Here is a 10,537-nt window from a genome sequence, read left to right as displayed (position 1 = left end):
TTCATAGTGAAAAGCAAGCTAAACAATAAACAATTTCATATTTGCATGCACAAGTGTATTAAAAACATCATTGTTTTATTTGTACACATTTTCAATACAAATATAGAAATTTAATTTGACAAATGACAGCATAATTTACAAATTTAAATCATTGTTGAAATAATGTCATACAGTCAGAAATGTACACACAAACAATCTAATCTAAATGCACATGTACAGTTTCCGCTAAATGGTCTATCTCTCTAAAAGCAACAGGATTTCTGTGAGCTCATTGTCTTGTGAAACTATCCCTTTATGTCACGGGAGGATGCCTAATTCATTTTTTTCAACGAATGTACGTATATGTATATTCACAGGATGTCCTTTGCAAAACAAAAACAATAATAGTGAGATCTGCTTGTACAGGAAAGAGCCAGACAAAAAGGATCATCCTGTACTATATAAAGGATATCCTCTTTGCATAATACTACACAATAAAAATGGCACATTTTCTTCACTTTATGCATACTTAACCTGATGTATCCATAATGTACAATCAGACTAAAATGAGTATTGTATTTCTTCTGCGGGGCGTCCTGTTACAGGGAGTTTATCGTCATCATCACTTGGGTATGATGCAGTCATTGTGAGGACGAGGTGCTTAGTTTCACTTTGATCAAGATTCAATGCTGCGGGCGTGTGGGTTTTGGAGCTCTTTCTTCAAGCTCTTATCCATCAGTACCAGACAGTGCACAGCCAAATTCCTGCAATCGGCATCCAGATCCCCCTCAGCCACATCTGGGAACAGCAAAGCACACAAAAAGCTGACACGGATACACTTTTTGTTTGCATTTTAAACAGGAAATAGTGATTCAGCTCCTGGCAACTATTATGTGAAACTACTTTTAGCTGCAGGATGGACAAAAAAGAATACGACTCATTATAGCAATCACGTCACAGACAATATGCATATTACAGGACATCCTGAATCCTTGTCCTCTTCCCAGAAATCAGTGCAGCTGTGTGTATATTCTGTCAGTGTGTGTGTTTGCGTTTCATTGAATGGGAAAGCCAACCTGCCAACCAAGATCTGGTTTCAAAGAGCTGGTCAGCAAGGTCCACCAGAAGACTTTGACAGGGCATGGCCAAGAATACGGAGCAGACAGCAAAGAGGATGCCTCGTCTGACCATCCTTGGGGAAAAAAAAAACATTTACAAATAACATCACAGCTATAAGACTAAATCTTCTGTTGTTCTCACATATATAATTTTCCAAGATCATTATTATATTTGTTTATTATCATGTTTGAGTTCAATTCCACCCTCTGCCATCTCTGTGTGGAGTTTGCATGTTCTCCCCGTGCATGCGTGGGTTTTCTCCGGGTACTCCGGGTACTCCGGTTTCCTCCCACATTCCAAAAACGTGCTCGGTTAGGTAAGAATGTGAGTGTGAATGGTTGTTTGTCTATATGTGCCCTGTGATTGGCTGGCGACCAGTCCAGGGTGTACCCGCCTCTCGCCCCAAGACAGCTGGGATAGGCTCCAACACCCCTGCGACCCTCATGAGGATAAGCGGTAGAAAATGAATGAATGAATGTTTGAAATAAAATTTCATTTCATTTTGCACCCATGAGTCAATTACATGAACAATTTTGGCTTAGTTTTTACACGAGGATGGCATTCAAGATGCACAACTACTGATACTGGAATAAATTATTAATTATTAATATTATTTATTAATAATTAATATGATATATAATTAAGAATTATAATTATTATTCATGATAAAACACCAGCCAGCATAATAATATTTGGTATTACTATTAACGCTTAAAAATCTAACACTATTGCATTTAAAAAACATCACTTACTGGTCAGCATGGTAGCGCAACGCCCACACAAAATCAAGCAGGGCATGACCCATTTGTGCAGCTATCTGTTAGAAAAGTATAAAATGTTATTATTGGAGAACCATGGAAAATAACTGCTATCTGAACATTACAAGTAGAAGACTGTGTGTACTGGTGCATTCACTGCCAGATACATAAAGAGCCCCAAGGTGTGGATCAGCCTGCCCAATACCAGGTGGTCACTGCCCAACAGGTCAAAGGTAACCTGAGGCCTAAAAGACATTAAGTGATTAAGACATTAACACATATTTAAATGTTTTCTATTGCAAGCTCACATGCAATTATCTCACTCACTTGTCATAATTCCTGAGGAGAGGAAAAAAGAAATATCCAGCCACTGGTGAATAACGGTTGGCTGCGGCCTGAAGTGGAGGCTGTGTGACTCCCTGTAGCAACAAGACACAATATTAAAGCATGAAGAGTGTGCATTGTTTTCTGAAAAGTTCTCAATATATTTGGTTGAACTACCTTACTGATACGCTTGGTCTTCGCTTGAATGCGTTTCTCAACAACCTGCTGCCAGTGTGCAGTGTTGTTAGCTGAACATGAGGTCAAATTCGGAGCTACAGCTGTATCTGTGTAGCCTGGTGTTGACTCAGACAGTTCCTGAGCTGCTGCAGCAAGAACCTGGTAGGTACATGACAGCATTTTATGGACCCATGAAGCACCATTCATTTTGAGCCTGTGTTTTCTTAAAAACCTCTAACATGTCCAGCCGCTGTCGAAGGCTGTAGTCTAAGGAGTAAAACTCTGTGGTGAGGTACTCTGTGACCTGTAATTAACAATTATACAACATGATGAGGAATGAGTGTCATAGTATCGTATTTTCTGGACTATAAGTCGCTCCTGAGTATAAGTCACACAAGGCCAAAAATGCATCATTAGGGAGAAAAAAACATAGATAAGTCGCACTGGAGTATAAGTTGCATTTACAAACTACTTGACCAAAACAGACTTTACGTCATCTTGGAAGTCAAGATGACAGGGGCATTTGTGTTCGTGTCGTTCTCAGTTGTCTTTGTAAGCTAACTTTCATTCATTCATTTTCTATCGCTTATCCTCACGAGGGTCGCGGGGGTGCTGGAGCCTATCCCAGCTGTCTTCGGGTGAGAGGCGGGGTACACCCTGGACTGGTGGCCAGCCAATCACAGGGCACATATAGACAAACAACCATTCACACTCACATTCATACCTATGGACAATTTGGAGTCGCCAATTAACCTAGCATGTTTTTGGAATGTGGGAGGAAACCGGAGTACCCGGAGAAAATCCACGAATGCACGGGGAGAACATGCAAACTCCACACAGAGATGGCCGAGGGTGGAATTGAACTCTGGTCTCCTAGCTGTGAGGTCTGCGCGCTAACCACACGACCGCCGTGCAGCATAAGCTAACTTCTTGAATTGTTAAAGAGTAGGAGATATTGGTGTGAAAGTCCAGAGTGCCCTCTTGTGGCTGTCTGTGAAATTATATATTTTCATTTATAAGTCGCTCTGGAGTATAAGTCGCAGGAACAGCCAACCAATGAAAAAAGTGCGACTTATAGTCCGGAAAATACGGTATATGCAGTATGAAAGGAGATCATACCGGGATGCAGTCAGTGACCACAAGCGCCACCATGATTGCCTGTCTGAGAGCCAGGAAGCCGTGTATGCTGTATTTATCCTCCATGTGAAGGAGGACTTTGGTTAGCTGGACACTGATCTGAGACATAACATGAAATGTCAATTATACACTCACTGGCCAGACATTAGGCACACATGCACAATAGAGATTATTCCAAGTGTACATTAAAAGTCCTCCATCATTGAGGACGTGGTTTCACTTAGATAACATATTAATAAACAACTGGTGTGTTGCCATTGTACCTCTTTGGTTGCAAAGGTGTTCTTTCTAACCAGTCCCTCAGCGACACTCAAACTGAGCTCCACACGCTCCGACTCCTCAGAGCACATCAAGCCTGAATGGTACAAGATGACGATGTCAGGACATGATGAGCGAGGAGGAAAACCGAATCGTGTTGAAACATACTTTCCAGACAGTCTCGTAGATAGCGGGGTGGCAAGACTTTATTCATTTCTTGATCTGCTGACATGTCGTAGGGGGTGAGCTCGTCATCGCTGCAACAACAGTGAAAGACGTACAGTTAGCAAATTACTATAAGTCACTTGTTTGTGTAAGTTTGGCGCCACCTAGTGGTTGTCATGTATGATCTCCAGACACCAAAGGCATTCATTCATTCATTCATTCATTCATTTTCTACCGTATTTCCTCACGAGGGTCATGGGGGGTGCTGGAGCCGATCCCAGCTGTCTTCGGCCCAGAGGCGGGGTACACCCTGGACTGGTCGCCAGCCAGTCACATATAAACAACCATTCACACTCACATTCATACCTATGGACAATTTGGAGTCACCAATTAACCTAACATGTTTTTGGAATGTGGGAGGAAACCGGAGTACCCGGAGAAAACCCACGCATGCACGGGGAGAACATGCAAACTCCACACAGAGATGGCCGAGGGTGGAATTGACCTCAGGTCTCCTACCAGTGTGGCCTGCGCACTAACCACTTGTCCGCCGTGCAGCCCAACCATACAATTATGAATTCATTCATTTTCTACCGCTTAACCTCACTAGTGTTGCAGGTGTGCTGGAGCCTATCCCAGCTGTCTTCAGGCGAGAGGTGGGGTACACCCTGGACTGGTGGCCAGCCAATCACAGGGCACATATAGACAAACAACCATTCACACTCACATTCATACCTATGGACAATTTGGAGTGGCCAATTAACCTAGCATGTTTTTGGAATGTGGGAGGAAACCGGAGTACCCGGGGAAAAGCCACGCATGCACGGGGAGAACATGCAAACTCCACACAGAGATGGCCGAGGGTGGAATTGAACCCTGGTCTCCTAGCTGTGAGGTATACGCGCTAACCACTCGACTACCGTGCAGCTCCTACACCAAATACAGTAAAAAAAAAAAAAAATACAAACTTGAAAAAGCATCCAGTGTACTCCTACCACTTTGTAGTAGTGCCCTACACATGTAAATCTATTAGTGATATAATTACACTGTAAATACTTACCTGTCCAGGTCGGAGTCTGCATCAGTTTTTAATGGTTGCATTTCCGATTCATTTTTTGATGGTTGACTACATGTGGATGGATTTGCTGGGATCTCTTGAGGAGGGATGATCCTGTAGATGATGTCGAATAAAACCATCATTACACCTTAATTCATCATTGCTGAAATAATAAAATATATTTACCAGTCTTCCGATTCCAGGTCAGATTCATCCATATTCATTGAAGTCATAAGAGAAACAATCTCTTGAGTTTCCTCATCTTGTTCATACTATAACACAGAATGACAAGTGTTCAATAGAATCGGGCAAACTGTGTTCAAATGGAGATTCAAATGCATGCATTGAACTATATGGATAAAGGTATTAAAACATTCCACCTAGACAAAGGGGAGAAGCAAGAAAATGTGGAGTTGGTCCCCACCCTGCGTAAGTGCGCTCACATGACAAATGCAGTGCACCGTCAGCACTCAACATGTGGGGGATCCTAACTACCCTCGATCATGGGCATCTCGGCTAATCGTATAAAGGGACGGACTAACTTGAGTGGTTGCAAAAAAGGAGCAAAGAAGAAAAAGAAGAGAATAAGGTTTTGGATGAAAATGATTGCTTCAGGCTGCACGGTGGAAAAAAGTGGTTAGGATGCCATATCACCGTTTTTGTACACTGTCTTACAGCCAGACAGTGTGCCTCGCAAACTAGCAGCCATGCATTGGTGACTCAGTCTCTGTGGTTATTTTAGAGTTGAGACACTATAGACAGATTCCTGCCAGGGAATTATGCATGTGTTTATTTGGTTTATCTCACAGAACATGTCATAGAACACACACTCGAGTCATTCAAGCACACTGTATTTCTGAGTGCTAGTGTATATATTCATGGGAACAGATGAATTGGATTCCCATTGTTTTACGGATTCAGTTTTCGTATGTTTCGGCCTCTCAAATGTGAATACAGTCGTCCCTTGTTTATCGTAGTTAATTGATTCCAGAACCGACCACGTGAATTTCTACAAAATAGGATTCAATTTAATTTTTAACATGATTAGAGCCCTGTAACAACCCTATAGTCATCTTTATAGCCCTATTATTTTTTTTGTTTACAACACAGGCTACAGGAGAAAAAATGAGTTTCCACCGTATTGCAATCGTCACTTCCGGTAAGTGCACATTGACAGTAAACGGACATGCGTGAATTGAAATAACAGCGATACAGCTAATACATATAATGACATCAATCTCCACCCTTGATAGTTAACTGGTTAGGGAGTGCGGTTCAAGATTTGATGGCTCATGACCTGAAACGTCAACTTGGTTCCATTAACATTCATGCGGGAGCTCAGACACTCCCCCACCACCATGCCCATGCGCCTGACGCGGTCCAAGTTGCTGTCCAGGTGGCTATGCATGCCTCCCAGCATACATTGCAGCAGCTCTACACCAAAACAAACATCATCAGTGACGGACATCAAATACAGTAAGGGGATGAGACAAGGAGGAGTGGTACCTGAGCGTAACTCTTGCAGCTCTGCGTCATCCAGGAGACTGACGCATAATATCAGTATCTTGCTTACGTACAGCTGCTGCTCCAAAGGAGTGTGTTTCACCGCGCTGGGATTGGCCCATGCTTGGGCAATGGACCGCAACACCTATGAAGAGACACACTACTAGAATCCTACTAGGAATCATGTTACTAAACGCACCTACTTTGATTAACAGGTGTCTTCTGTCCTTGTCTGCTGCGAGGTAACCTAGGATAACTCTCAACACGCGCGTCTAGGAGGAAAAACAATACATGTACTATCATATTAATCATTAATTACACTGAATGTACTGTAATAGCTTACCTCATATTTGTATTGTAGCAAGAGCAGTTTATGTGTGATGACAAACCGGGCTGTTTTATTGGTTAAAACGAGATTCCCCATGATTCTACCCAGAGCATCAGGCCTGAAAAATACAGTTACACTTATGCGAATCATGTGAAGATCTCATTTGTTTACACACATGTAGCCCCGAGTCCACAAAGAGGCTTAATAGGTGAGAGGATGCTCACTCTCTTTTGTGCTCATCTCACAAGAGTTTCTCTTATGTTCAGAGTTGTCTTATATATATTTAAAGCAGAAGATGATTATCCCAGCATCCTCACCCACGGACAGCCTGCACCAGGCCGGTGAGCACGCTCTCAATCCATCGCAGCGGAACGTTGTCCAGAAGTTTATAGCAAACCCTCCTCCACACCATGTCTGTGCGTGTGAGTGCAGACATTCGATGGGACATTGTTGCCAGCACCAAACCTACACAGACAGGTGGAATACATAAGATGCAGGTTTTGTTATCAATGACAGCATTCAACATTAGACGTAGACAAATCAGTTATTGGGAATATTTAAGGTGGAAGCTGGAACTAGGGAACACTCTCAGGTGGAATATTAGGCAGCTTTTCACACTACTTAATGAAAGGCTTATTATTATTTATTAGTAGCTTAGTAGCAGCACAGTTCCATAGTGACAGGTAATAATAATAATAATAATAATAACAATAATGAGCCACTATTTGGCATATCTAAAGATTGGATTAACTCATACCATATAAGACAACTTGTTTTTGGAAAAAGAAATTCTAAGACAAAATCAGAGTTAACATAATGCATAAGGCTAAAAAAAAAACAACCAATTACCTAAAAATGTCATCCAATACTTCTCTACAAGAGAGGAGAAATATGATCTCAGGTAAAAATTAAATTTGAAAAACGTATAAGCTAGGACTACGTTAAAAAGCCATAGCATTTCAGTATATGGAATCAAACTATGGATTGAGTAAGACCCTCAAACAATGCACAACGATGAGCCAATTCAAGAAACAATACAAGCAGTTGATGTTTGCTAAATACAAGGATGAAGAGTCTTGAACCAGTCATGATGTGCTATATATATATATATATCACTATATTGACACTTACTATGGTACCCATTATGTCATTGGATGGTCATATCACCTCGTACTTCGGTACGTGACAAAAATAAAATAAAAATAAAAAACTTCAACTATATTAGGAAAGCAGGAAGTGAACAAATGTAACAGTTACTGATTGTAAAAGTACCAGATGGAGGGGTAGGATTTAATAAGCTTTGCTTCTTCCTACTCCTTTTGGACATGTGGAACTGTAAACTGATTATGGGATGCACTCAATTGTAATCTGATGCATGTTCAAATGAAATTAAACCATTACCAAAGACGAGTAGAGAGCAATTAAAAATCTGGTTGACAGTTATTTGATGACTGACTAATAAACAATTCTCTTTGTGGCGGCTGCATCTCTCCAGGTCATGTGTGTTTGTGTGAGTGACAGGAAGAAAAGCTCTGTTGTCTGGTGCCACTTACTAATTTGTATGTATAAATCTCTATACCTTGGCTGACATTCTAGGCATAAATATAGTGCAATGCCTAAGTCGGGTAATGGTTCAATCCGGTATATAGGGTTTGAAATACATGCACTGTATACTTACCACTATGTCCTTGGGCACATAGTTTTCCAAGTGTCTGAGCCACAAATACCAAGGAACAGCTTGTGCCATCTATTAAATACCAGAAGACAAATTAACAATCAATATTTATGTATTTAAAAAATACACAAATATGGCATGTCACCTTTCAGTGCCTTGCACGTGCGCTCCAAGGCAGTGAGCATTCCTGCAGCAAGTTGAGGATAGTACTGCTGAGGAAGGAAGGTGGGTTTGTTGTTGTGATGCAGCTTATTGGCAATGAGGTCTGGCAGTGCCACTATTTGCGATAAGAGAGTCTCTCTGAGCTGCGGGGAGTCAGATTGTCCTTCCAGGCAGTAGGACCACAGAAGGTCAGACAATCGACCCCTCTGAAGGAACTTCTCCATGATGCCGATCAAGTGGTCCAGATTTGAACCAAGCCTGCAAAACACAGCAGATGTTAAAAGACTGAATGCTATGTATGCTTCCTTCTGTGCATTTTGCACCTTAGCTCGCCAATTCCCTCCATCAGCACCGGGAGAGCCTGTTCAGGTGGACCACAGAGGAAGAGTCCATCCCATAATTCTGAGCGCTGTTCCGCAGTGAGGTGGTGCAACCAGTCTGCTTGAATGTTGTGTACTAGGACCTGGAGAGTGCGAGTGAAGTGAGACCTCCTGAACTCTGCTCTCTGGAGTGAAGTGGTTGGACTCTGTGATCCTTCATCCAAGTAAGAGTAGATTGTTTTAAGGGCGTTGATGGCATCTTGTTGTGGGGATGACAAAGCCAGGTTCCTCAAACACTGGGACATGTCTAGACGAACATCAGGTGTCGGAATAGGAGACTCCATCTTTACCTTAGACACCTGTAAAAATACAACAAAAGAGACAACAAAAATAGTTTGCGCTTTGCATTCAGCAATAATGTTTGTGAGTCGCATTAGCAAAGACTTGGTCAAGATGGCTCAACATAATCCAATGTATCAAGTACAGTATCTATTATACGGTCATATTACATAAAGCTATCTAGTAGCAACGATACAAATTTCTGAAATTACTACAATTGAAAAAATGAGTTATTATATATTTTGTAGTACGGTTGTCCGTAGGTCGGTCACAGCTTTTGTCTTGACTCAATGTTAAAGCAATGGGGCCCAGAGGCACCATTTCATTTCAAGTCGGACAGAATTAATCACAGACTTGAAACACAAACTTGCTCAATTTTATAACATTGCTAAAATATGGGTTTTGTAACATTGCTGCTATCAAGTAGCAAGGAGAGATGAATGCATGGAATTCGCAACCTTGTTTAACATCTCAGACGTAAAACCAGCATTTTCTTTCGAAACTAAAGTAAAACAGAAACGAAAAAAATCTTACTTTTTGTGTTAGGAGCAGTATTTCAATGAGAATTTCATCCAGAAAGACATGTCGCGCCGTGCTGCATGAAGCACTGGTGTGACTTGGTGTGCGGTCAAAATACGTTCGTGTCCGCAAGAGGAACAAATGGTTCCGCTTCCGTGAAAAATGTCATTGGTCTGTTGTTTATAATCTGTTTGAGGGACGTTATTGTCCATCCATTCATTTTCTATACCACTTGGCCACATTAGGCTCCCGGGGGTATGCTGGAGCCTACCCCAGTTGTCTTCGGGCGAGAGGCGGGGTACACCCTGGACTGGTGGCCAGCCAATCACAGGGCACATATAGACAACAACTATTCACACTCACATTCATACCTATGGACAATGTATCTATTAATTTATATTTATTTAGAATTTGTATAAATTTATCAATTTATATGTGGGAGGAAATCGAAGAACCAGGAGAAAACCTTTTCCATTTATTGAAAAAAAATCTTCAATAAACAGAAAAACTGAAGTGGAACTGTACACCCAAATTATGCACAATTCAAAATACGAGGCAAACACAAGTCAGTCATTTTATTCCTTTTATTTTCCTACTCATACACTCACTGCTTACTTTTAGAATTTCTCTTTTTACAGTGGCTGAAATGGTATTCCCACTTCCTGATAACTCGAGAATATTCCCAAAAAATAATATACAGCTTTAACCCATACGGTT

At 41.4% G+C, this 10,537-nt stretch overlaps 1 protein-coding gene across 2 annotated transcripts; it reads right to left on the bottom strand.

Annotated features, from left to right (window-relative positions):
• Positions 1 to 56: 56 nt before the first annotated feature.
• Positions 57 to 10,035, bottom strand: telo2 (TEL2, telomere maintenance 2, homolog (S. cerevisiae)). 2 transcript variants are annotated; one of them, XM_058061733.1, is made up of 21 exons: positions 9,836 to 10,035; positions 8,966 to 9,321; positions 8,626 to 8,900; positions 8,484 to 8,552; positions 7,123 to 7,270; positions 6,821 to 6,923; positions 6,681 to 6,749; positions 6,481 to 6,622; positions 6,272 to 6,408; positions 5,161 to 5,246; positions 4,978 to 5,088; positions 3,921 to 4,009; positions 3,758 to 3,849; positions 3,477 to 3,593; positions 2,590 to 2,661; positions 2,358 to 2,516; positions 2,184 to 2,275; positions 2,002 to 2,101; positions 1,851 to 1,915; positions 1,056 to 1,171; positions 57 to 777 (listed from the first exon to the last, which is right to left on the bottom strand). In XM_058061733.1, the coding sequence occupies exons 2-21, from the start codon at positions 9,304 to 9,306 to the stop codon at positions 656 to 658; spliced, it is 2,505 nt and encodes an 834-aa protein (XP_057917716.1). In that variant the 5' UTR covers positions 9,307 to 9,321; positions 9,836 to 10,035; the 3' UTR covers positions 57 to 655. The 2 variants fall into 2 exon arrangements, 1 of the variants encoding a protein (XP_057917716.1); XR_009120755.1 differs by lacking the exon at positions 57 to 777 and having other exon boundaries at positions 1,112 to 1,171; positions 1,982 to 2,101; positions 9,836 to 10,034.
• Between the last annotated feature and the right edge of the window lie 502 nt (positions 10,036 to 10,537).

Source organism: Doryrhamphus excisus, chromosome 22 (assembly GCF_030265055.1).
Source record: "Doryrhamphus excisus isolate RoL2022-K1 chromosome 22, RoL_Dexc_1.0, whole genome shotgun sequence".
Taxonomy (NCBI): Eukaryota; Metazoa; Chordata; class Actinopteri; order Syngnathiformes; family Syngnathidae; genus Doryrhamphus; species Doryrhamphus excisus.
Note: the sequence above shows the minus strand (reverse complement) of the source record. Positions and strands in the feature narration are given on the sequence as shown.